Below are 24387 nucleotides of genomic sequence, written 5' to 3' on the forward strand. Positions count from 1 at the left end.
TGAACCCTTTTTCTCTAAGAAATTTCTAATGTTATGGGTACCAAATTACAGCCTGATAGCGACTTCGGTCATTTTAGTACTCAAAATAACGGTTCAATCATCTGTCATTGTTTAATTTGTCTGCTTTGTATGACATTTTTTTCATTTAGCAATTTTTTTAAATTAAAAGAAGAACAATAATAGGATTAAATTACGGAAAAATTAAGGGTTAATTAAGGGTGAATCTGATTTTGATTGAACTTACGCGTTGCATTGAATCATGTAGAAAGTGAAAAGTAATCATATTTAGTATATAAATTATAAATTTATGTTTTGTATGTATTTGTTATATTAAAAAACAGAGTAGATTTCTTGAGTTCACATAAATGGATGAGATTTGAAGGAACAAACCCATGATTCTGGATGGTGATTATGAATATAATAATGCATTTAAGTTCCCAGAAAATGAGAAAGGAAGTTAATAAAGCGTTGGGAGGTTGCTATTTTTATGAGTAATGAGGTTTAAGGAGGGAGATTATGAATTGGAGAGCGTTTGTTGTTGTGGGAAGGAATGGAAAATGCGGATCCAAAGAAGCAAAAAGGGTTAAAAGTTATTTAGAGAAAGCGATTGGAGGAGGGAAACAAGGAGGCGTCTGGTTGAAGTGGCCACAATCAAAAATAGTAATGCTTACTCTCTTCTCCTGCTCCCAACTCCCTCACCCACATTTCTCTATTTCTTCCACGATCATATCAACATAAAACACACCATTTTTGTTCTTCCCTTCTCAAAATCCTTCTTAGCTTTTTTGGGGTTTCTTTTGTAGTCCCAACAATTCAAAGCAATGACTCTGGTTGTTCTTCGTTCCTCTGCCCTTTTTGCTTCATCCCATACAAGGGTTTCTGCTTCTTCTTCTTCTTCTTCTTCTTCTTCTTCCGATCCTCCTAGCGATGGCGATGGATCTCCCCTTGTTGACATGCATCCTCCAATACCCACTTCGTGTTCTTCTTCCTCTTCTTCTTCTGTGGATGGCAATGGGGAAGGGGAGGTGGTAGGGAAGGAGCGGTTAAAGCAAAGGAGAGATCAGCTCTCGTTGTTGGCTTTAGTTGTGACCCTTTTCAGGAAATCTTTTATTGTTTGCAAGAGTGATAGAAGAGAGGTTTGTGCGATGGAGATCGGTTGGCCGACTGATGTGCGACATGTCACGCATGTCACTTTTGATAGATTTAATGGATTCTTGGGTTTGCCTGTTGAGTTTGAACCTGAAGTGCCTCGCAGGGCTCCCAGTGCTAGGTATGTTTTCATTGCTTCTGCTCTTTTGTTGCTGCCTTTGGTTATGCCATTCTTGAATTCTGATGTTTCGAACTTCTCCTGTTCCTGTCTATTTCTCTACCTGAATAGCTATCTCTTTTGTCTGTTGTGAAATTCTGTTGCCTCTCTTCTTCTTTTCCTTTTGGATTAAGGATTTGTTGAGCAATGTTTCTGTTCCTGGATTTGAGGCATCATGGAAATGGACATTCCTCTAGTTTCTCCATCGGTTGGAGAGGGAATGAAGCATTCTTTATAAGGGTGTGTTAGCGAGGATGCTGAGTCCCAAAAGGGGTGGATTGTGAGATCTCACATCGATTGGAGAAAGGGACGAGTGCCCGCGAAAACCCTAGGCCCGAAGGGGGTGGATTATGAGATCCCAAAAGAGAACAACATCTGCTAGCCACGCTAGCAGTAGCCTTGAAGGCTAAGCATATATTTTGTGGCTCCCCTCACCCCCAAACCCCCTCGGATGCGCCTGGTTAACTTTTTGGCTTCTCCCTCGCATCCCATGCTGTAGAGAACTGTCAACCATATCATTCTAAGCTCCTCAAATGACTTCTCCAAATGTAGAGCCCTAATCTATTTTGGTTCTCTACATCACCTTTCATGTGATTCCATGATCCTTATTGCATATCTGGTGCTGTTTCTCTTATAGTTCAACTGTGTTCGGGGTTTCAACGGAATCCATGCAACTCTCATACGACTCGAGAGGGAATAGCGTTCCCACAATTCTTATACAAATGCAACACTGTCTGTATGCTCAAGGTGGCTTGCAGGTACATACACCTCTCCCTTATGTTTACCCACAATGCAGAAGGTTGTTTCAAGTCTTGTTAATTGGTTCGTTCGAGTGTGCGCGTCTGATCCGTCTCTTCACCCCTTTAGGCTGAAGGTATTTTCAGAATCACTGCAGAGAACAGTCAAGAGGAGTATGTACGTGAGCATTTAAACCAAGGAGTAGTACCAGACAACATCGATTTACATTGTTTAGCTGGCCTTATTAAGGTTATCTCAATTTACGTTAGATTCGACGAGTCCACGAAATATTGAAACTTCGTTATAATCATTGAAATGCTTCTGAAACGAGAAACTCGTAACTCACAGGCGTGGTTCAGAGAACTCCCAGCTGGGATTTTGGATTCTCTGTCGTCGGAGCGGGTCATGGAGTGTCAAACAGAAGAAGAATGTGCTGATCTAATAAGGCATCTACCTCCTAGTGAAGCTTCTTTGCTAGATTGGGCTATCAACCTAATGGCAGATGTTGTCCAGCAGGAACATTTCAACAAGATGAATGCTCGCAACATAGCTATGGTCTTCGCTCCAAATATGACTCAGGTGAAATTCAAATAGCTTGTGTTAGTTGAGTCCACTGTCTCGAGACGAAAACATTCCTGTCGATGTATCATTGGTTGCTCGATCCATCTGACAATGGTTCTCTGGCATTCTTGTCGTGCAGATGGCTGACCCTTTGACTGCATTGATGTATGCTGTTCAAGTAATGAACTTTCTCAGGATGCTTATCTTAAGGACACTGCGAGGAAGGGAAGACTCCGTTCTCGACTCGACTGCTACACATTTAGAGCCACCTGATGAGAGTGGCCACCAGAGTCCTTCACAGCCCTGCCTCAGAAATACTGCCACCATGGTTCAGGTGGCAGAGCAGGCCGAGCAGGCCGAGCCTGAGTTTGTTGCAGAACTGCCTGTTCTTGATGAAGAAGATGCACATTTTTCTGATGGAGATGCTTTTTCTTTAAGCCTTGTCAAAAAACTGCTACCTAATGAGTATGGAGCTTTACTGAATGCCTACAAAGACAAAGAAGCTGTTGCAGGCAATGACTTGAAGGCAGAAGTTGTAATCCTAACTGAAAAGAACAGGACTTGTCTATCAAATGTTTCAAATCTGAAAGACCAGACTAACAAACTAACTAACCAGAACACTGTATTTCGAGTCTTCGCACCGGTACCGGTACAGAAGCGGCTCAGCAAACTGAGCTGTATAAATTCATCGAGAGAGCGAATTGAAGCATGGCGATAATACGCAAACAGTGAACACAATTTGCTGTGGTATAGATGTTTTTATATGTTTTTTTGAATATGCTGACCCGACCCACGAGTTTGCTAATTTCTATGCTTCGCTATGGATGGCATTAGCATAACATAATATCATACATACTGTGTAGTTTTCGTGTATTCTTTTTCTGACTAACGGTGGCACAAGAATTGCCTCTGTCATGTTGGACGTAAATAATCAATTCTAGTTAATAGTTTTATTAATATTTTTTATTTTAGGTGATGTACTTATATGGAGATTACAGTTGGTTAGAGATGAATAAAACATTCTGAAAATCTCTTTTTTAGACGTGTTTTAAAACCTTGAAACGGAGTCTAGAATGAAGAGTTCGAAGAGAATAATATTTGCCCGCAGTGTGCTTGAGTTGTTACAAATGGTATCAAAGGCAGACACAGCTAGCGAGGGAATTAAGCCACAAAGGGGTAGATTGTGAGATCTCACATTGATTGGAGATGAAAGCATTAAGCCACAAAGGGGTAGATTGTGAGATCCCACATTGATTGGAGATGAAAATGGCACAAAGGGGTAGATTGTGATGAAAATGGCACAAAGGGGTAGATCGTGAGATCCCACAAAGGGGTAGATCGTGAGATCCCACATTGATTGGAGAGAAAAATGAAACATTCCTTACAACAGTGTGGAAACCTCTCACTAATAGTGCTGGTGAGGTCATTGAGCCTCGAAAGGGGGTGGGTTTTGAGGTTTTGAGATCTCAAATTGGTTGGAGAAGAGAATAAAATATTATTTATAAGGGAGTAAAAACATTTCCCTACTAGACACGTCTTAAAACTTCGACGAGAAAGCAAAAAAAGAACAATATCTATGAGCGGGATTTGAGCCGTTACGATTCAACAAGATTCAAGCAGTGGGGAGTGGGTCCAAAAGAGTGCACTGATTTTGATGGGTTTCCCTTGAAATCCTTCTAGAAGGACATGCATAGATTTGATTTCAGAAACCAACATCCGGAGGCCACAACAGCTGAATTCATTCATGAAACGCAAGGACGTGTTAGTTTAAGAGCCATAGCCAATGAAGTGTCCATTGGCACTAGATTTGATAGCCCACCAACCATCTGGGCGTCTCATGTGACCAGTATCCTTTCGAATATTCCTCATTTCATTGTCAACTGCCAAAGCAACACAGCAAACAAACATTACCAAAACAGATCAACTTTGTATGTTTAGCTAACTGGAAGCCTCAAGCTACCGATTATAGCAACATCAAACTGTGTGTTCTTCAGGGATATGCTAAATTTAAAACTCCATAGGAAAACATATCTTAAAATCCCCAAAACAATGAGAACCACTCGATCCATGCCTGCCCCTTACAGCCACCCGTCCATCTCCCACTCCAACACACCAAAAAAGAAAGAGAAAAATCGTTCATTTCCTGCAGAGCCAAGCCATGGCTGTCTGTAAGAGCCTCCACCCCATCTTTGAAACCCCATTGCCTGAAAATCAAACCCTTCGCGAGTCACTCACGTCCTCATGGACCCAGAGCGTTAAGCCTGTGGAGCAGAGTCTGCAACTCTGCACAGAGGGGTTGGGGTCAGAAAGCTCGGATGATGTTGAAAATGAAAATGAAAATTGGGAAATCAAAGAAGGGAAAGTGGGGATTGGTTGTGTCAAGCACGTTGCATCACGGATGAGTACCAAAGCTTTGCCTCCGCCTTTGTCTTTCATGGGAAGGAGTGGAAAGGGTGGGGTTTGCTTCATGTCGTACAGGGAAGATGGAAGGTTGGTGTTGAAAGAAGTAAGAATTGGGTGTCGGGAATTTGTCGAAGCTCGCAGAGAGGATGGGCGGCTGAAGCTGCAAATTGTTCAACCCAATCAGGAAGATGAAGATGAAGATGAAGAACATGATGATGTAGAAGCAGAGACACCCTCGTCCTTTGTTGTGTAAGCTGTTCTGTTCTGTGTCTGGTTTTCAAGAAAAACAAGTGTAAGAGAACTGTCAAATCTTCTTTCTTCTGTTGTTCTTGGTTACTGGTAAACTGGATGATGTTAAGAGCAATACCTCAAACTTGAAGCAGTAAAGGATCTTTGTTCATGATATACTAAGCATAAGTTTATACGTTTTCTAAATTGTGAGGCTCACGACGATATGTAACAGGCCAAAGCGGGCAATATCTAGTAACAATGGTCTTATAAATAGTTTTAGAGACAGTCACCGGACGACGAGAGACATTAGTTAGAGTAAGACTTTCGAGTATAACACTAACATATGCGAGCTATTAGGCATTTTTTTTTTTCAATACCTCGTTGAGGAGGGTAAGAAAAAATGTCGATGGAAATTCGAGACAACCCCCAACATCCACCGCTGCTCCATCAAACCTCTTTCTTCACATAGCCAGGAAGTGGGTTCGTGAACCATGTGCAGAGAGGGGACAAGGCTCCCATGGAGAGCCAAACGTCTTCAAGCATGCCAAAACAACAACAAGCTAGTCTTAATAAGACTGATCATCCTTATGGTGTTGTGCCACCCTGATATGGAACAAGTAGTCTATGACACCTAAACAACCGCTAGCGAGACCCTCTCCATAGTAGACACGTTTTAAAATCATGAGGCCAACGACGACATGTAACGAGCTAAAGTGGACAATATCGGTTAGCGATGTGCTTGAGCTGTTACAAATAGTATTAGAGCCAGATACCGGAGGGGTGACAAATGGTGTTAGAGCTAGACATCGAAAATGTGGTAGCGAAGACGTTAAGCCCCCAAGAAAGGTGAATTGTGAGATTTTGCATCGGTTGGAAAGGAAAACGAAGTATTTCTTATAAGCGAGTAACGGATTGAATGAATATAAAATAAAAAAGGTATTATTAGGTGATAGATTGAATGAAGTAGACGAGAGAGAGAGAGAGAGAGAAAATAAAAGAGGAAATAATTTGTATTTAAATTTGATATAATTTAATGTTTATTTATGATTATGAAGGGCAAAATTAGTAAATAGATGCACAATAGAGCCTCAATTCGTAGTCTGAGTTGTGATGGGGTTAATGACCCGTCTTCATAGAAGGAGGAGCCTAGGGTTCGTTCCTCGGCTAAGAACAGGGGGTCCTAATATTTTTCTACGATTCTTCATTTGAAGCTCACAATTTCGGCAGAGTTCTTCTCTAAGTAGTTTCGCTGAGTTTTCGCAGAGAGCGTCTTTGGTACTCTTTTGCTTCTTATCTCATCCTTCATGTCTTTCTTCAATCTATCGTTTTCTCCACTCGTCATGCGCTACTGTTTTCTTTCTTTCTTTCTTTCTTTCTTTCATTATTTGTTTTTTCATTTTCCTGTGTGACTTGCGGAATTTTTCTGCGCTTCGTGTTGTTTGAACTCAAAACTTGCACCTTATGCCGCGGAATTAATAATACTGCGACGGGTGGAATATTATTGGAATACTAATCCTAGCAATGTAAAATTTGGGGATACAATTTAAAGGCGAAAGGTTTTATCGAGGGATTCTGAAACTGAGAATCCGTTGTTATAAGAATGCTCCTGCCATGTTCTTAGGAAAAGCGATAGAAAATCATCCGAGGAATTACTGGTGCTTTAGCTTGGATGAGCATCCAACTGTTTAATATCTGAGACTTTGGAAATTTAACCTTTTAAGGGAGAGATATGTGTCAAAAGATAGATTAGAATTTGCGTTACTCCATGAGGTTTGATGTAATATATGGTAAGGCAGTAAGACACTGGTGTACCAAATTGACGTTTGTAGGTTTTGACTATTTTCCCAATTTGGGCGATTGACGTTTGTAATATATATAGGCTAAAAGCGAATAAGTAATAATCACGACTTTGATAGCGTATAACTTGGGTAGGAAGAATTGACAACTAATCACACCCTCGTAATATATTTTGGGGCATTTTAACCTTGGTGGGTGTAGACATGATTTTGGTGACGGTCATACACTCTCGTATGACATGACATGAATAGTAAAAACCCAACTAACGTGAAAGCAAGTAAAAAGGGGTTTGGAATGGACATGCGGCCATAGGCAACACGCCTTGGACAAGCATGGCTAGGACATCTGACACGCGGCCACAAGGAACACGCCTTGGACAAGCATAATCATGAGGCGTTCTATCCATTTAAATGCCGAGAATCAACTGGTAGGGGAATTACTATTGTGAATACATGCCTCCGCTTGTTTTCACTGGAAAACTTGAGGAGGGTTGTTTCATTTGAAATGATTACTGATTTTAGATGCATGCTTCTTTTCCTTTTGTTTCCTATCTTTTTACCAACTCAACGTACTCAGTTTATGCGTTTCTTATGAGATAAAGCTGAATGAGGAGTCTTTGTATATGATGTTATTTACTGATTGTTACGACGGTCAGGACGATGATGCCCACATCTGATTGCAGTTTCTTTGTTCTTTTTGCAGGGTTTACACAGATTGGTATGTTGTTTGGAACTGCTATATGTTTTTGTGAGATGGACAAAATTGATTCTCCATTTGTAGCAGCAGTCTCATTCCTTTTTTGTCTAAACCTTTTATATCAAAATGGTTCCATTGGATCTCTAATGCTACTTTGCGTGGCATTGTTATATCCTTGCATTAAAGTAAAACATTCAATTGTCTCCATAATTTATTCTGCTGTCATTAACATTAGTTTCGTGAGATAGTCAGAAAATGATACCCCTTGAAAAAAGATGTAGAAAGCTAATTTGTCAAAAAGATTTTTTTTTGGTATGGCAATCATTCTGATTTCTAGACGTTCATATCTTTATGTTGTTTTGCACCACCTCCGTAATTCTCATTGCAGTCACTGAGAGACTCGTTAACCGGTCTCTTTTATGCTACTTGTGTTATAAACGTTACCCCTCTAGAAAAAAATTCTTTCACATTTCAATCCCCTCGAGTCTATTCTCATGACAACTTTTCATTTCAGCTTCATATTTTTCTTCTCCATTTGGCCTTTCTGTTTGTTTCCTCCTCTCAGTAATTTTTTATGTCTCCCCATGAATTCTTCTGGCCTCTGTGTCTTCTTCACAGTTACCTTGCAAGCTTGTTTAATTAGACAAATAAGATGCCAAGTGGAAAAGGAAATGCTTCATCTATTGCTAGACCAGTTGAACCTGAAAAGCAAAATGAATCCGAAAAGCCAGTTGACTCTGATGAGAGGGTAGATCTTGATGTTGATAATGATCCTGAGGAGGTAATGGAAGAAGATGTCGAGTATGAAGAAGTAGAGGAGGAGGAAGAGGTGGAAGAAATAGAAGTTGAAGAAGAGGAGGAAGAGGAGGAGGAAGAGGAGGGTGAGGAAGAAGATGTTGAAGAAGTGGAGGATGATGGGAATAATGACAATAGAATTGATGGCCAAAATGAAATTGATAATGATGAGGATGAAAAGAAAAAACATGCCGAGCTTCTTGCCCTACCTCCTCATGGTTCTGAAGTATATGTTGGTGGTATTCCTCACGATTCTTCTGAAGAAGATTTAAGGCAATTTTGTGAACCCATAGGAGAAGTTACAGAGGTAAGCTCGGTCATGTTTATTCCATTTCCAGATAATGGGCTTTTCACAAGGACTTATAGCATTGTGCTTCAAGCAGGTTCGCGTTATGAGAAGTAAAGAATCAAATGAGAATAAGGGCTTTGCATTTGTTACCTACAGAAGCGTAGAGTTGGCTTCTAAAGCAATTGATGAGCTGAATAACACCGAATTCAAGGTTTATTTTTTACATCTGTTCATAGTTTTCATGTCAATAAGTTGATACATTAAGTGCAAAGTTGGAAGCTAATTTTTAAAATTTGTATATCCTTTGAATTTTTTTAGAATCTTCCATGCCTTTTCTTCCCATTATCCTTTTTCAGTATTTTTATCTTCTGTTTCTCTGTGCTTATGCATGTGACATAGGGAAAGAAGATAAAATGTTCATCATCTCAAGCAAAGCACCGTTTGTTCATTGGTAATGTTCCCAGGAGCTGGGGCGAGGAAGATCTTAAGAAGGTTGTGAAAGACATCGGACCTGGAGTTACGGCTGTGGAACTTGTAAAGGTTAACATGACAGAATTTTTCATGTTGGATCTTACTTTGCTATATCTGTATTATGATGTCTTTTTGTTCCATAATTATTGTACTTTTCTCTTTCCAAAGAATTTATAAGTTTGTGCTCGTAACCTGGTGCTACTTCCTTTGATTTGATTTTACCCAATTTTTGGTTGCAGGATATGAAGAATACTAGCAATAACAGGGGTTTTGCTTTTGTTGACTACTATAATCATGCATGTGCTGAGTACTCACGGCAGAAGATGATGAATCCAAAATTTAAGCTAGATGATAATGCTCCAACTGTTAGCTGGGCAGACCCTAAAAATGCTGATTCATCTGCTGCTTCACAGGTCTTGCTCTATTGCTTTTAGATTTTGCACGATTAGGCATGTTTCTCTTTTTGTTTCATGTTATACTAAAATAAGTAATAAATGGCTTTTATTAAAATATCTATAACTCAAATTGTTAAATAAATTAGCTTAAGGGTTAAATGTACATTGAATTTTTATTTATTTGTAAAATAGCTGCTAATGAATTTCATGTAATTAGTTATAAGCTCCCAATGAATTTGAACTATCAAATATATATTGTTGACAACTCTTATTTGTGTACACAAATTTATTGATTAACGAAAGCCAAATAATAAATTAATAATTAAATTATTATTTTATGAAGGTTTTTTTTAATCTGACAACTAACCTTTTTTTAGGTTCATCAAGGCTGTTGTTTCAATTTCCTTTCCGATAAACATAATGACTATTCCTTTGCACCTTTTAGTTGGTTTTTGTTTCTATGGCCTTAGTTTATTATCGACTGAAGTCAGGACATGTTAAGTCTTGTTATTCGACTTATCTTTGAGTGATCTGTTTTCATAATAGCTTTTTTTTCTCTTTTTCTTTTCCCATCTTTTTTGGTCAACACAGGTGAAGGCAGTTTATGTGAAGAATTTGCCAAAGAATGTAACACAGGAGCAGTTAAAAAGGCTATTTGATCATCATGGGAAAATTACAAAAGTGGTTTTGCCTCCTGCAAAAGCTGGACAAGAGAAGAATAGAATTGGTTTTGTACATTTTTCGGAGAGATCCAGTGCTATGAAGGCTTTAAAAAATACTGAAAAATATGAATTGGATGGTGATAATTTATCTACAAGCTCTTCTGAAGTTTTTCATTTTACCCACCACCAAAGTGAGGCTGGTCTTTGATATCCATTTTTTATGCTTATCTATTAGGTCAACTTTTGGAATGTTCTCTTGCAAAGCCACAAGCAGATCAGAAGTCTGGAGGATCAAATAGCCAAAAGTCTGGATTGCTTCCCAACTATCCACCTCGGGTTGGATACGGCTTTGTTGGGGGGCCTTATGGTGCTGTAAATGCAGGATATGGTGCTTCTGGTTTTGGTCAGGTAAAGTATTTGTGCATTTGTTTAACTTCTTCATGGGTTCTAAACTTGGTATGCTCTCATCTTGATAAGATTAACCTAGCCATCTCATTTTATTCCCTTCGTCTTGAGAAGTGGCTAATTGGCTTAGAGTATAGTTATAATTGAAACTCAGAAGAATTCATTGGGAGGAACTATTTGCTGATCGATGGGATTTAGAGAGATTATTTCTCTTCTTTTAAGAAATTTGGGGAAAATACCTCAATCCACAATTATGCATGTGTATCTTCTCTTCTGTTTCAGTACAATGACCGTTAATGGACACCTTGATAACTTATCTAAAATTAGTCTGACTGTGCTGTTGCATTTGCTTTTTTGCCTTGGACGTATGATTTAAAGTACACCCTTCTTTAAACTAAGAAAAGAAAAATCTGATTGAAATGCATTTGAGCTGCAGCCGTTGATATATGGAAGAGGACCAACTCCTGCTGGTATGGCAATGATGCCGATGTTGCTTCCTGATGGACGGATTGGCTATGTCTTGTAAGCTCATACATCTCACTCCTACCTTTATTATTACATTTGGAAAATGCAAATCCATGGTGAAGTAAATTGCTGCATCTGATACTTTAGCTTCTGCGCTGATGCCTCATCAAAAGCTCTCCCTCCTATATCCTTTTGCAGGCAACAACCAGGATCACAGATGCTAACCCCTCCACCACATCCAAGAAGTGGCGGCAATGGTGGCGGAAGTGGCAGTAAGAATGGCGGCAGTTCTAGCAGGGGGAGACATACACATGACAACAATAGCCATGGTCGCAGGTATCGCCCATATTAATTCTTGCAGTGAACGTTGTGCCCGTGAACGAACACGAAAGGTTTCTGCTAGAGGTTGCCTCTCCCTCCGCCTAACATCGTGATCATAGAGTCTTCCTAGCTAATTTATGGGCTGCTTTGTAATGTGGTGGTTAGTTTTTTTTAATCAACATTACCTAGGAGGTTACAGTTCAAATTAATTAATGTGTTTTGCCCTCGGTTTTGTTCAAATTCAGCTGTGGTAAAAATGATCTTGAATACGTTACCCCATTGGTATGATTTTAATTGCATTCCTGAAATCCAATTCATTTCTTAAATTAATTTTGATCAACTGTTATAACATTATCAAGTACGTAGCTACCTAATAATAAAGCCAAAATTTAAGAGAAAAAATCTATCAAAATTATGATAAATACCTCATTTTGCCTCACTTCAAAGATTGTAGAACTCTATTATTATTATTTTTTTAAATCCCTCAATTGTTTATATATTAATTTAAAATTAGGTTAAAATTTCAATTATTGTATATATAAAATATTAGTAATTTAATTAATTTATGGATTAGGTATAATTTTTGGGGTTAAATTAATTTTTTTTTCTTAATTAAATTAATTTTATATAGTTTAGGATGGTTTGTGCACTTAAAAAGAAAAAGAAAAAGAAATAAATAAAATCCATTTTTGGATCGTGATTCACGTTAGTATAACGCAGTACGAAGTTTTGGTGCCTCTGTAGGTACCTTTATCTAGAATGCCCGAACAACTACGCAGTGGACTCGCCGTGCAACCAAGCCGATCAATCCCCGACTCTCGCCCTCAGCGGAATCAAAAAAACTCTCTTCCTTTTTCGACAATTGAGACAGGAGAGAGGATTTCTTCCTTAATCGAGGTCTTGAACAATTTTGAATCTTCCGGGCGTTGGATGAAAGCAGGAGGTTCCGTGAGCTGAACAAAATGGCTATCCTGTATGCGGTGGTGGCAAGAGGTACGGTGATTTTGGCGGAGTTCAGTGCTGTCACCGGCAATACTGGCGCTGTCGCGCGGCGGATCCTCGAGAAGCTCCCGAATGAAGCGGACTCTAGGCTCTGCTTCTCTCAGGAACGCTACATCTTTCACATTCTGAGATCTGATGGCCTGACCTTCCTCTGTATGGCCAACGACTCATTCGGCAGTAAGTGTTTTCTCCTTGTTATTTTATCGATTTCTGCCTTCGCGCCTCCTGTTTTCTACTACGTGTAAAACGATGTTGAGAATTGAGTTAAGGTTTTCGATTTGGTGTCCGAGGCTGATAGATGGTGTTGGTGTCTGAGGCATGTCGGTGGCCTTCCAACTCACAGTGATATAGCAAATCACACCACTAGCTTTAGCTGTAGAAAGTGGAATACTTAGCTTAATTAATTGCCATCACCTTCAATTAACTAATAGCAGATTCTAAATTATGAAAGAAGGGGGGAAGATATTGGTTTCTTAATTTTGGGAACTTACTATGTATGGGATTGTCAGACTATCAAGAGCGCAGGATTTTTCCTTTTCTTAAGCTTCTCGATTCACGCTATATTGATTTCGATATCCAACTTTTTGTTGTTTGTTAGATCCTCATTTGAGGTTTAAAGATCATTGGTCTATAACTTTTTTGGTTTTGAAGTTCTTGGTTTATCGTTCCAGGGAGGATTCCTTTTTCTTATTTGGAGGATATCCATATGAGGTTCATGAAAAATTATGGTCGAGTGGCCCAATATGCCCCTGCATATGCAATGAATGATGAATTTTCAAGAGTCCTACATCAACAAATGGAATTTTTTTCTAGCAATCTTAGTGCTGATACCCTCAACCGTGTTAGAGGTGAAGTAAATGAGGTAAGTTTATTGAACATCCCATTAGTTCTTCTAGTGGACGGAGTCTTAGTCTTTATCTTGTACAATTCTACTAATCCAGCATACTTCATCTTCTGGTAGAAGTTAAAATAGCTCAATTGCTAGAGAGCATAAAATGTAAGGCGCATATTGTTTTTCCCACTAATTTAAGCAACTACTTTAAGAGGATGCTTAGAGGCATTCATCCAACAAAGATTTGTCCAATCCTCGTCCTCCTTGTTTAAATATCTCGTCTTCTTGCCTGATGTTTCCGAACATATGATCAAGGGCTGTTTGGTGCATCTTTTTCTTTCTAAAGAACTTTGTAGACATTAATCATTTTTATGCTTTGTTATTCGTTCACTTCTTGTTTATTCTAAATTTGTGGTGCTAAAGTTCTTATTAAAAAAAAGTTGTAGTGCTAATGTAATATGAATGTTCTTATTAAAAAAGTTGTAGGAAATACAAATACTTACCATATCATCCCTGTGTTCTCTTTTTTCTATAATACCGAATTTTGTACTTAAATTTTTGGTTCCTATCATAATGGTAGCATCACTTTTCTGGTGGTACTTTTCGTTTTCGCCACTAAAATATTGTGTTGGAACCTTTCATTAGTAAGCAAAGAATTCAATAACTAATTGAGAAGATAATATCTTCCCCCTCCCCAGTGTAGCTTTCTAAAAGCTCTTAAATTGAAGGAGAATAGTACTAAAAGGATTTATACAAACAAGACCTGACGATCATCTTTTCCGCTAAAATTAGTTGTCAAGTGTCCAGGAATTGGCAGATTTCATTTCCAGGCTTCCATTACATTTTGTTCTGTATTTGTGTATACTTTCCCTCATTGTACCTTGCCTTTTTTACCATGTCTGCCTGCTTCTTTCTTGTACTGAAAAACTAAAATCTGGTTCGCAGATACGGACAATTATGGTGGACAACATTGAAAAAATACTGGAGAGAGGTGATCGTATTGAACTTCTTGTTGATAAAACTGCAACAATGCAAGATGGTGCATTCCATTTCAAGAAACAGTCCAAGCGACTTCGTCGAGCTCTTTGGATGAAAAATGCCAAACTTCTGTGAGTAATTAGCAGCTTTTTGGATTTCATTTTAATTTTTCTAAATCATTCAGAGAATCATTCTGAAAATCTAAAAAAATGGTTCGAAAGGATATCATGTATTTTTGTGCTGAAAGCTGTTTTCAGAATCCTTTTGTCCAACATCGTCTTCGAATAGCTAATATTTGTGTTTAGAAACAGAAATTTATTTTCAACCATTACTTCCAAGGAGCCCATCGAGTTCATAGCATGACACTAGTAACTGGGATCTTAAAGAAAAACGATAGTCACGAGAACATACCGTTTTCAGCTTAGATAATGGTGACTAAGAAGAAAATGGTGATAGAACACCGAAGCAAATTCTTATGTTGCTTACTTGAGATATTGAAGAATAATCAGTTTTTGGTTTCACGATTAAAATAAACCTGATGATGTTATGAATACCTTAGCAGGGACATATAGTTAGTGTGCTTTTCTGTCATCCCATGTCGGTTGGGGAGGAGAACGAAGCATTCTTTATAAGGGTGTGGAAACCTCTCTCTAGCAAATGTGTTTTAAAAACTTTGAGGGGGATCTCGAAAGGGAAAGCCCAAAGAAGACAATATCTGCTAGTGGTGGGCTTAGGCTTAGGCTGTTACATGTACACTTTCAAACAGTCGGTGTGATATAGAATCTTATATTTCCATGTTTACAGAGCCCTGATGACATGCTTGATCGTAGTATTGCTGTATGCAATAGTTGCTGCTTTCTGTGGGGGAATTACCCTATCTTCTTGCAGATCTTGAATTCCCCAACGGGTATATGCATTGATGAAAGATTTGAAGCTCATTTGTGGGACTTTCAAATTGGAGGATGGATTCAGCGGCGTTGCTCTATAGAACCATAACATATAATACCATGTTCATAAAGCTTTGAACTTTCTAGGTTTATCCCTGTAAATTCTTCTCCTGTGGTTGCAGTATGTTTGTAGCTGCTGCTATTGCTCTTGGAAAGCTTGTGGAGTTCATACTTCTGCTTCTGATTATTTTCTTTTTGTTTTGTAAATTGCTTAATATTTAGTGTTGCAATGTGTTATTATTTGAATTGAAGATCTTGGTTTTTCGATGAATTCTTGCTTTCATTCTGCAACATTACTTTGCATGTGTTCTTCCATGGCTGCTGGAGTTGTGTGAATGGTGAAGTTAGTATCTATTTCTTCTATCAGTTTCTTGAACGAGACACTTGGTGGGTAAATTTATGACAAATTCAAGTAGGTTTGGTTTTGTTGAATATTGGAAAAATATTTAACACATATTTACATAATCTCAGTTCTCAACTTGAAAAATATTAGTTTAGGATATTTCTTTAATTAAAAAAATCAATTTTTATTATGTCAATTTTCATCCAATTTGTTTATTCTAATTTTCTTACTTTCAAAATATTTATTTTTAATTATTTTATCTTAATATCCGGTTTGGTTTGATTTTTTTTAATTTAGTAATTGTTTGATCTAAGATTTTAGATTTTAATTATGATTGAAAAAATAGAGTATGTGAGATTCTATCTCGGTTGGAGAAGGGAACGAGAACCGGTCAATGAAAGTGTCTCACATCGAAATTTAGGAAATGATCCTGGGTTTATAATTAAATAATACACTCTCTATTGGAGCGAAGCTTAGACTCAAAGTGGACAATATGATATTATTGTGGAGAGTCAATAATAATCATAATAATGAGTCTAATTTTTGAAAGCATAGATAATATAAAGAAATGGGAGTTGGAAGAAACTGCCAAAATTGATGGTTTAAAGAAGAAAAGTTGAGATTTAGTTAGAAATTAAGTGAAAATCAGTCTTTAATCTTTTCATAATCTTCACTTTACTTCACAATTAGTTTAAACATACTTTTATTCTCTTCCTTTAGTAGGTTTGGTTCCCATATTTTCTAATTTAAATCCACATACTCCTATTTAATACTTCAATAAATTATAATAATATAATTTTAAAACTATTAAAAATAAACTAATTTATTGTTTTGAAAAAAAAAAAAAAAAAAGGGCGTCGGATGGCGACGGTGCCGACCACGATTTCCAATTCAACGACGTCGTTTCAATTGATGGGAATGGGAGGGAGCCGCGTTCATCTTCTACGCTCAGGTCAAGGAAGGCACGTGTTTTGCATGCGCCACGGTCTCTATAATTTCTTCAATGTGCTAATCAATTTCTTTTTTTTGTTTAATTTTATTTATTATGGATAGTACAAAATTGCGATAAATAGTAAAATCTAGAATTTTTAATTACATTAAAGGCCTAAACTCAAAAAAGGGAAATATTGCTTTAATACTAGATTTGACCCGTTATCTAACTAATACTCTCTTAATTTCATATTTAATTTATAATATAGTTTAATGATATGTGACATAAATTTATAGGTTGATATTCATGAAATAAGAAGGTCGGATATTTTAAGGAACGGATAAGAATGGATATTTTTATTATCTTATGAAATTATTTATGAATATTCCAAAAAGGGTAAAATAAATATCTCAAAAGAATCCCCTGAAGAACACACGGTCTTGCTTTCCTTCCCCCACATGTAATTTTTTTTTTTTTCGATTTGATCCAAAAGTTTTGCGAAATGCCAATTCTACCCCAAAATTTGACTGTTACTTTAGTCCTATATAAAACCTCTCAATCCTTCTCTCCATTCTACAAAGCTTTGATCAAAATCATGCCTCCTCCTTATTCCTCTCATCATCCTCCCTCCGCCGCCGACGATGACGGCGACGCCATTGTCGCTCTCCACTCCGACATCCTTCAGACTCATATTCTCACCCGTCTTGATGGCGCGGCTCTGATCTCTGCCGCCTCCGCGTCTTCCCGCTTCCGCCGCCTCTCCAGCGAGGACCAGCTCTGGCGCCGGGTTTGCTCAACCTCCTGGCCGTCAACTACTCATCCGCGAGTCCAGCAGGCCATTTCCGCCTTCCCTTCCGAACACCGATCCTTCTTCTCTGACGTTTTTCCGGTGCTCGATTGCCGATCGCTACGGTGTGACCTCAACCGTTCCTCTTCCTCCTCCACCTCTGAATTGATCTCTGCCGTCGACATTCATTACAAGGACAAACTCCTCTTCTCGAAAGTTCACTCAATCGAGACGAAGACGAATTGGTTCCTCGGCTCTCCATTTCGTGTTGACCTAATCGACCCGAAGGATTCGATTCCGTCGCCAATTAGACGCACGGAGAAATACGAAGATTGGCTAGGGCATCTAGAGGAGAATCTAACGGTGAGTTGGATCGTGATCGATCCGATTAAGAATCGAGCGGCGAACGTCTCGAGTAGGCAGGCAGTGAAAGCGCGATGGCAGTGGTTGTCCGGCGACATAGAGGTGGAATACACGACGGTGATGGGCGGCGACGGGAGGATAGGGTCGGCGGAGGAGATGGTGGAGTGTGCAGTGGTGGTGAGTTGCGGGGAGAAGGAGGAGGAGGAGGGGATGGAGATGAGCGTAAGGGAGGTGAGTATGCGGATGTTGGACATGGAAGGGAAGCATTTGAAAGGGAAGGAGAGTATGGAGATTTTGGGGGAAGCCATGGAAAGGGGGAAGAGAATAAGGGGGAAGAAATGGGAAGGGAAATTGAGGTTCAGAGAATACGAAGAGAGGAGGAGGTTGAGGAAGGCCAGGAAGGAGAGGACTGAGAATGCTTTGGATATGCTCTGTATTTTTACTGGAATCGCCCTTCTCTTCTCTTTTTGCTCTTTCTTCCTCTTCCTCTTCCTCTCCACGTAGATATTTCCCTTAATTATTTCACATTTTCACTATTAAATGTATAAATATTTCATGAAATACACGGAATAATACTTATCTAATTATGTCAATAAATATGAATATTTGGAGTCGGTGCCTATTAACGTCAATACCAACAAGTGGGCTTCGGCCCACCAAAAGCCCAATTAAATTTTAAAAAAACGGGTCCCACCGAAATACCAACAAGTGGGCTTCGGCCCACCGAAAAGCCCAATTAAATTAAAAAAGAGGTCCCACCGAGATTTGAACTCGGGTTACTGGATTCAGAGTCCAATGTCCTAACCACTAGACCATGGGACCATCTGTGTTTTCCACATTTCTCTTACATTTAAAACTTTATAAAATTAGGAATTAGGCCATAAATGAGATAGTTTTAAATATGTTGTTTGTTTTTATATTCTTTAACTTATATTGTATTCATTGTCGAATCAAATTGAATTAAAGATACACGAGTACTTAAGAAAGAAATGCAATATTCTAGAAGGTAAATACACAGTAGATGGATTGTTGAGTATGAGGATTATTAAGATAAGTAGTCCCAGGTTAACTAATACTATTATGATGAAACGAATAAAGTTTGTAGTTTGTAAAGTTGAGTAGGGAAATAGGGTCAAAGGGAGAGGTTTAAAAGGTAAGTGTAACATTATGAGTCTACAATGATAAATGTATGTTGATTGTATCTAAAAGTCACCACCAACTTCCTTTTGTACCCTTTTACCCCATATTTTGTCTTTCCTTACTGCCTTCCTAAGAATATCTGTCTATCAAATTTCCTTTCATTGTTTCTCTACTTTTCAACTCAAAATCTCGGGGCATAAGCTTAACTTTTGAATACACAGAAAAACACAAACAAAAATCGTACCTCAAAAGATCATTAAACTCATTATTCCGAATCCCCTTCTTTTTGAATGGATAAAGACAGGCCGCGAACGATCACAACCAATGCATCGCAGCAATTGATTTCAAGAACAAAAAATGGTTCTTCATTCTACCTTGGCTAATTTAGAGAATGAACGTATATTTATAATCAAAGAATACTCTCTCCATTGACTTGTGGCCTTTTAGTGTGACCAAAACAGAGTGAGCAGCGAAGAAAAAGAAACAGAACATTCTTGTTCCACCCAGGAGACAGGAATGGCTGGAATGGCTAGGAATGTAAATCCACAGAACCCAGTCAAGATTCTAAATTGCTGATTTACACGTGGACCCCTTCTGACTGACTGTTGGATGCCTACGTGGCTGCCACTTCATCTCTTTCCCTCTTAAGATTTCTGAAACAAAGGTATTCTTCCCATTCAAACCAACAAACAAACGCCTTCTTTCTTTGTTTCTTTTTATCCTCTCTGTTTTTTTGTTACTGGGTTTCGAGATCCCTTTGAGTCAACACTGCCCGCCCGACCAAAAAATAGAATCTTTAATACTTTGGATTTTTTTCGTCGCTGAATTCAAGGCTCACTCTTTCAAACTTTCCTACTATAAACCAAAACCCTCTCTCACGCTCACATCAACTCCACCGTAATTTCTGCAACGCCCACCGCCGACTAAGTAAACTCTTCACAAAAAATTCCAACCTCTCGGGCTTTCCTTTTTTGTTCTTCCCCTTTTTGGGTTTTTTGAAACATAAATAATGTCGTGGACAGACCAGAAAACAGAGAGGAAATGTAAGATTAGAAAACGGGTGTGTTTATCGTCGCCGTCTTCTTCCACTTTGGTCCGTAAGTATAGATTCAAGAAGCCACCCACTTGGAAAATGAACACAAAATCCCATTCTTCCAAGTTATCCTCCGGCGACCTCGCCAACCAGTCGCCGTCGTGCTCAATCGAGAGCGGTGGCGGAAAGGGTAAACATGGCTCTGTTTCAGTTTCAGCCCGGAAATCAGCGGCGGAGAAAACCCAGAAGTTGAAGAAGGAGGTAATCAAAACCCAGGAATTGGTTTCTCAGATCTGGCACTCGTGTTTATCAGATCCGGATCCGAGTTTCAACGTCTTAGAAACAGAGGTGAGTTTATGATTTTGATTTGGGTATTGAGCTCTGGAAAGTGGGATTCGATTGATTAAACTTGTTTTTTAAAAATTTTACTAGGTTGAAGGTGGCAGAGTACAGGGAAGAAGAAGAACAGCAACAAGAACAGGAACAGGGGAGGTGATGGGTGGTTCGAATTTTCATGGCAAAGACTGTTTAATGGAGGTACGATTCATCCATTATTGCTTCCTTTCCACGAAATCATCAATTCTATTCTCTTTTCACCCATCACTTGTTTCGGTTCCTGTCATTTTCCATCTGTACTTCTGCGGCACCCTTTTTTTATTTTTTAATTTGATTTTTTCAAATATTTTAATTCAAGAAAGAATCCAAATGATTAATTATATATTTCTTTAACATCAACAGATTCGCTCTGATTATATTCTTGACCAGATTTGATTATTTTAAACACAATTTCTAAAATCAAATGAATGCAGATTGAAAATGGTAATGTGGTGAAAACCCGTTTGAAGGAAGTGAGCAATTGGCTGGCGACATCGAAGGAGCTTTTAAGAGTTTTAAATCATGTTTGTGGACATGAAGAACAGCGGCAATCATCCGCTTTGTCTCTGATTTCAGCTCTGAAATCAGAGGTGGATCGAGCGAAGAGCGGAGTGGATGAATTAATAATGAAAGAACAGAGGTTCCGTGACGATGAAATTGAGGTTGTAATGAAGGCGGCGTGGAAGAACAGAGAGAGAGCTATTACTTCAATGGCGGATGAAATTGAGGTTGAGAAGAAGCGTAGAAGACAAGCGGAGAGATTGAACAAGAGCATTGCGAAGGAGCTTGCTGATACCAAAGTGTTGGTTTCGAAATTGAGGAGAGATTTGCAGAGGGAGAAGAGAGCGAAGGAGATATTGGAGGAGATTTGTGAGGAGTTGGCGGCGGGGATCGGAGAAGACAGGGCGGAGTTCGAGGAATTGAAGAGGGAATCGGCGAAGGTAAGGGAAGAAGTGGAGAAGGAGAGGGAAATGCTTCGTTTGGTGGATGTTTTACGGGAGGAGAGAGTTCAGATGAAGCTGTCGGAGGCGAAATTTGAGTTCGAGGAGAAAAACGCCGCCGTGGAAAGACTTAAACACCAGCTGGAAGGCTATCTTGTCGGAAATGAGGAACAAGAACAAGACCATTGTTGCAACAAATTTGAGAAAATTAAGGAATTAGAAGCGTATTTGAAGAGAATCAATTTCGGGTCATGTCGAGATCAAGATCAAGAATGTTCGGATTCAGAGGAAAGTGATCTGCACTCGATTGAGCTCAACATGGACGACGGCGATGACAAGAAGAGTTACAAATGGAGCTTCGTCCATGGCGGCTCTCAAAAGAACACATTCGAAAAATCAAATCCCATTTCTGAGAAAATCCAATGGGGAAGTATTTGCTTGAATACAGCAAACCCATCGACGGCCACCCACCAACAAAATTCAAACAGATTTTCAGAGCTTTTTAGTCATAATCTTCAAGAACAGGGCGATGATCATCAAGTTAAATCTCTCAACTGCCTTCGTGATATTCTATTTCCAGAAACAACGCCAGAATTGGATCAAATTCCAGCTGCTAAAACGGATAATCATAATGGGATTCCACAGATTATGAAGGGATGATCATTAATACACATAATTACGTATAAAAACTCTGTTTTTCGTTTTCTTTTTCATTGGGAATTACTTTGATTAAGAATCTTTTCTTCTTCCACATATCATATATATATTATTCAATGCTTCCAAAGGGCTACTTTCGGTGGCTTTAAGGAAGAAAATACGACCCAAAATGTAAATAGACTGCCACCATATCCAATATATTATTTTAAGAACTTCTAATTTTTTCACTGTTTTTAATTTCGTGTTAAAATTGATGGACTAAGCCTATCCCATGGTTCGATGCTTTGATACCATTTGTTGTATTTTGATATCGCAATCAAAATGTTTTGATACCCAATTGTTGTAGCGGAAGTGGACACAAAATCGATGCATTCGCACATCCACCATTGTGGAGAGTGGTGTTCTTATAACATAAATATCTCAAAACCTTGCTAGACCATACTAAAACTTATTAGACTAAAAATAGAGGAGAGTTAATCACCCAAATGAATGAGAATATATAAAAATTGTTTAGCAATAGGTGATGGTGGCATTCGGCAGCCGACGAGCGGAGCGGAGCAGGGTGGTTGGTTCGAGTGGGCGGAGAGGCAGCGAGCACGTGAGAGACGGCGGAGCAGGGGGGGAACGAATCTGAATACTGGAGCAACCCGGAAGCAGAAATGAAGAAAAGCATAACGCGAAGCACAAGACGGCTTAACCGAGGTTGACGGCGGAGTCAAGAAGTTTTCTTTTCCCAATTCCGAAAGCCTTAAAGAAACGAATTCCAGTTAGAATTTGTGACAAACAAAACCAACACAAACTGGAATCCAAGGGGAAGGGGACAATGGGAGGAGTTTCAAGAGAGGCGGAGATGTCAATGGCAGCTCTCTCCATGTTCCCCGGCTTCAGATTTTCCCCCAAAGACGAAGAACTGATTTTATTCTACCTCAAGAAGAAGCTCCAAGGCTCCGACGACAGCGTCGATGTCATTTCCGAGATCGAGATTTGCAAATTCGAGCCATGGGACCTTCCCGGTTTGCCCTTTTCTCCTTCCTTCCTTCCTCCATCACTTCCTATCTAAACAGGGCTGATTTCGTAATTTTAAATTTGGTTTTCAAAACAGGGAAATCGAGAATCCCTTCCGACAACGAGTGGTTCTTCTTCTCTCCGAGAGGAAGAAAATACCCAAACGGAACACAGAACAAGAGGGCGACTGAATTGGGGTACTGGAAGGCCACCGGAAAAGAGCGAAACGTGAAGTCCGGCTCAGAGATTATCGGAACAAAGAGGACTCTGGTTTTCCATTTAGGACGTGCTCCAACAGGGGAGAGAACAGAGTGGATTATGCACGAGTATTGCTTGAACGACACCTCCCAGGTCAAATTCAATTGCAATTCTTCCTTCCTTTTCCTTTGCTGCTTACCTAAACTTCTGTATGGCTGCAGGATTCTAATTCCATGGTGGTTTGTCGTCTCCGGAAGAACAACGATTTTCGCCGGAACAACCCCGACAAGGCGGGTTCGAGTAAAGTGCAGGGTTCCGGCGAGGATGGGGACGGCGGAGTTGGACAGAAGGTGGGGGGTGAAAGCGATAGGCTTTCGAAGAACTGCAGCAGTAGTTTCGATTCTCATTCGCTGGAGCAAATTGATTCGGGGATTGAATTCCATCGCAAAGAAACGTCCGACCCGGCGCTGCACGAATCCCTCAGTCGTGAAAAGGTCAGCTTCATCAGATTCTCACGTTCAATTTCACAATTCCCAAATCCGTCGCTTTGCCCTTTTTTAAAATTTCTATTTTATTTTTTAGTATTAAAAATAGCTAACTTTTTTATTTTATTGTTTTATTTTATTAAGAATAGTTATAAATATATATAATTATAGGGTAAGAAAAATGTTTTATTTTTTATTTTTTATTTTTTTATTTTAGGAATCCATTAACCACCACCATCCAACCAAATAAGATTATAATCCAATCTAAATTGTATTATTTGAGTTAAGTTGACACAATTTTTCGGTCATAAAAAAAATGATTGGATGTCAATCTTTGAAGGGTAACGGTGAAGATGAAGAATTGTATGCGGATTTGTTGAAAGACGACATAATTACATTGGACAATAATTTGCTATCTGCAACTCACAATCCAACTCCGATGATCATGAACTTCTCGGAAGCAGAGAAACACACCCACTTGCCCATACCAACCGCATTGCCAGAGGCGGAGGCCTTGCCATTTCTAGGCAGCACTACGAGGAGAATTAAATTAAAGAAGAAAGATCATAACCACGTCTTCGTTAACATTGGCCTTCTAACATTTCTTCTCATCATTTTTATAGCTTGTCTTCACGTACTTTGTAATTTATAATTATCATGTTCATTGTTACATTTACATTTATGGTTATATTAATGTCACTCCCTCTTTTTATTTATTTGTTTTCAAGCATTTATACATATTCTTCTAACTAGTTGACCCATCCGTATCGTATATTATTATAGTGACAATTGTTATTATACATATTCTTTTTTTGTCCTAAGATTTAAAAATTTA

The 24387-nt window shown here is 38.9% G+C and overlaps 6 protein-coding genes, 1 non-coding gene and 1 pseudogene across 8 annotated transcripts; 7 read left to right on the forward strand and 1 right to left on the reverse strand.

Annotated features, from left to right (window-relative positions):
* Positions 1–12: 12 nt before the first annotated feature.
* On the forward strand, positions 13–3558 carry LOC111777751 (rho GTPase-activating protein 1). The gene is made up of 5 exons (XM_023657469.2): positions 13–1270; positions 1944–2064; positions 2174–2293; positions 2393–2623; positions 2745–3558. Exons 1-5 carry the CDS (start codon positions 822–824, stop codon positions 3321–3323), a joined length of 1500 nt encoding a protein of 499 aa, XP_023513237.2. The 5' UTR covers positions 13–821; the 3' UTR covers positions 3324–3558.
* Positions 3559–4763: 1205 nt separating this feature from the next.
* On the forward strand, positions 4764–5261 carry LOC111777752 (protein FANTASTIC FOUR 3-like). Its single transcript, XM_023657470.2, has one exon. The coding sequence runs from the start codon at positions 4764–4766 to the stop codon at positions 5259–5261; it is 498 nt and encodes a 165-aa protein (XP_023513238.2).
* Positions 5262–6338: 1077 nt separating this feature from the next.
* Positions 6339–11848, forward strand: LOC111777750 (heterogeneous nuclear ribonucleoprotein Q). 2 transcript variants are annotated; one of them, XM_087118809.1, is made up of 10 exons: positions 6339–6514; positions 7739–7753; positions 8351–8834; positions 8911–9027; positions 9216–9356; positions 9527–9700; positions 10274–10481; positions 10580–10752; positions 11186–11271; positions 11388–11848. In XM_087118809.1, exons 3-10 carry the CDS (start codon positions 8385–8387, stop codon positions 11488–11490), a joined length of 1452 nt encoding a protein of 483 aa, XP_086974935.1. In that variant the 5' UTR covers positions 6339–6514; positions 7739–7753; positions 8351–8384; the 3' UTR covers positions 11491–11848. The 2 variants fall into 2 exon arrangements, with proteins under 2 accessions (XP_086974935.1, XP_023513235.2); XM_023657467.2 differs by having other exon boundaries at positions 6342–6514; positions 11413–11848.
* Positions 11849–12251: 403 nt separating this feature from the next.
* LOC111776966 (vesicle-associated membrane protein 714) lies at positions 12252–15545 on the forward strand. Its single transcript, XM_023656394.2, has 4 exons — positions 12252–12714; positions 13209–13399; positions 14315–14478; positions 15152–15545. Exons 1-4 carry the CDS (start codon positions 12498–12500, stop codon positions 15240–15242), a joined length of 663 nt encoding a protein of 220 aa, XP_023512162.2. The 5' UTR covers positions 12252–12497; the 3' UTR covers positions 15243–15545.
* Positions 15546–17163: 1618 nt separating this feature from the next.
* Positions 17164–18302, forward strand: LOC111776964 (putative F-box protein At2g36090 pseudogene; annotated as a pseudogene).
* Positions 18303–18468: 166 nt separating this feature from the next.
* Positions 18469–18540, reverse strand: TRNAQ-CUG (transfer RNA glutamine (anticodon CUG)). The gene has a single exon. It is a non-coding gene; the product is annotated as a tRNA-Gln (tRNA).
* Positions 18541–19470: 930 nt separating this feature from the next.
* LOC111776962 (uncharacterized) lies at positions 19471–22062 on the forward strand. The gene is made up of 3 exons (XM_023656391.2): positions 19471–20239; positions 20324–20428; positions 20701–22062. Exons 1-3 carry the CDS (start codon positions 19868–19870, stop codon positions 21865–21867), a joined length of 1644 nt encoding a protein of 547 aa, XP_023512159.2. The 5' UTR covers positions 19471–19867; the 3' UTR covers positions 21868–22062.
* Positions 22063–22672: 610 nt separating this feature from the next.
* On the forward strand, positions 22673–24268 carry LOC111776965 (NAC domain-containing protein 40). Its single transcript, XM_023656393.2, has 4 exons — positions 22673–22877; positions 22967–23220; positions 23289–23561; positions 23893–24268. Exons 1-4 carry the CDS (start codon positions 22688–22690, stop codon positions 24202–24204), a joined length of 1029 nt encoding a protein of 342 aa, XP_023512161.2. The 5' UTR covers positions 22673–22687; the 3' UTR covers positions 24205–24268.
* The last annotated feature ends 119 nt before the right edge of the window (positions 24269–24387 follow it).

Source organism: Cucurbita pepo, chromosome 16 (genome assembly GCF_057944985.1).
Source record: "Cucurbita pepo subsp. pepo isolate OVF chromosome 16, ASM5794498v1, whole genome shotgun sequence".
NCBI classification, from domain to species: Eukaryota; Viridiplantae; Streptophyta; class Magnoliopsida; order Cucurbitales; family Cucurbitaceae; genus Cucurbita; species Cucurbita pepo.

Coding starts and splice junctions, on each gene's coding strand:
- LOC111777751 (XM_023657469.2), top strand. CDS start 822: ATGACTCTGGTTGTTCTTCGTTCCTCTGCCCTTTTTGCTTCATCCCAT. Junction 2,065..2,173: donor ATGCTCAAGGTGGCTTGCAG/GTACATACACCT, acceptor TCACCCCTTTAG/GCTGAAGGTATTTTCAGAAT. Junction 2,294..2,392: donor GTTTAGCTGGCCTTATTAAG/GTTATCTCAATT, acceptor CGTAACTCACAG/GCGTGGTTCAGAGAACTCCC.
- LOC111776966 (XM_023656394.2), top strand. CDS start 12,498: ATGGCTATCCTGTATGCGGTGGTGGCAAGAGGTACGGTGATTTTGGCG. Junction 12,715..13,208: donor GGCCAACGACTCATTCGGCA/GTAAGTGTTTTC, acceptor TTATCGTTCCAG/GGAGGATTCCTTTTTCTTAT. Junction 13,400..14,314: donor TTAGAGGTGAAGTAAATGAG/GTAAGTTTATTG, acceptor TCTGGTTCGCAG/ATACGGACAATTATGGTGGA.
- LOC111777750 (XM_023657467.2), top strand. CDS start 8,385: ATGCCAAGTGGAAAAGGAAATGCTTCATCTATTGCTAGACCAGTTGAA. Junction 9,701..10,273: donor ATTCATCTGCTGCTTCACAG/GTCTTGCTCTAT, acceptor TGGTCAACACAG/GTGAAGGCAGTTTATGTGAA. Junction 10,482..10,579: donor TGAAAAATATGAATTGGATG/GTGATAATTTAT, acceptor CTTATCTATTAG/GTCAACTTTTGGAATGTTCT.
- LOC111776962 (XM_023656391.2), top strand. CDS start 19,868: ATGTCGTGGACAGACCAGAAAACAGAGAGGAAATGTAAGATTAGAAAA. Junction 20,240..20,323: donor TCAACGTCTTAGAAACAGAG/GTGAGTTTATGA, acceptor AAATTTTACTAG/GTTGAAGGTGGCAGAGTACA. Junction 20,429..20,700: donor GCAAAGACTGTTTAATGGAG/GTACGATTCATC, acceptor AAATGAATGCAG/ATTGAAAATGGTAATGTGGT.
- LOC111777752 (XM_023657470.2), top strand. CDS start 4,764: ATGGCTGTCTGTAAGAGCCTCCACCCCATCTTTGAAACCCCATTGCCT.
- LOC111776965 (XM_023656393.2), top strand. CDS start 22,688: ATGGGAGGAGTTTCAAGAGAGGCGGAGATGTCAATGGCAGCTCTCTCC. Junction 22,878..22,966: donor CGAGCCATGGGACCTTCCCG/GTTTGCCCTTTT, acceptor TTTTCAAAACAG/GGAAATCGAGAATCCCTTCC. Junction 23,221..23,288: donor GCTTGAACGACACCTCCCAG/GTCAAATTCAAT, acceptor GTATGGCTGCAG/GATTCTAATTCCATGGTGGT.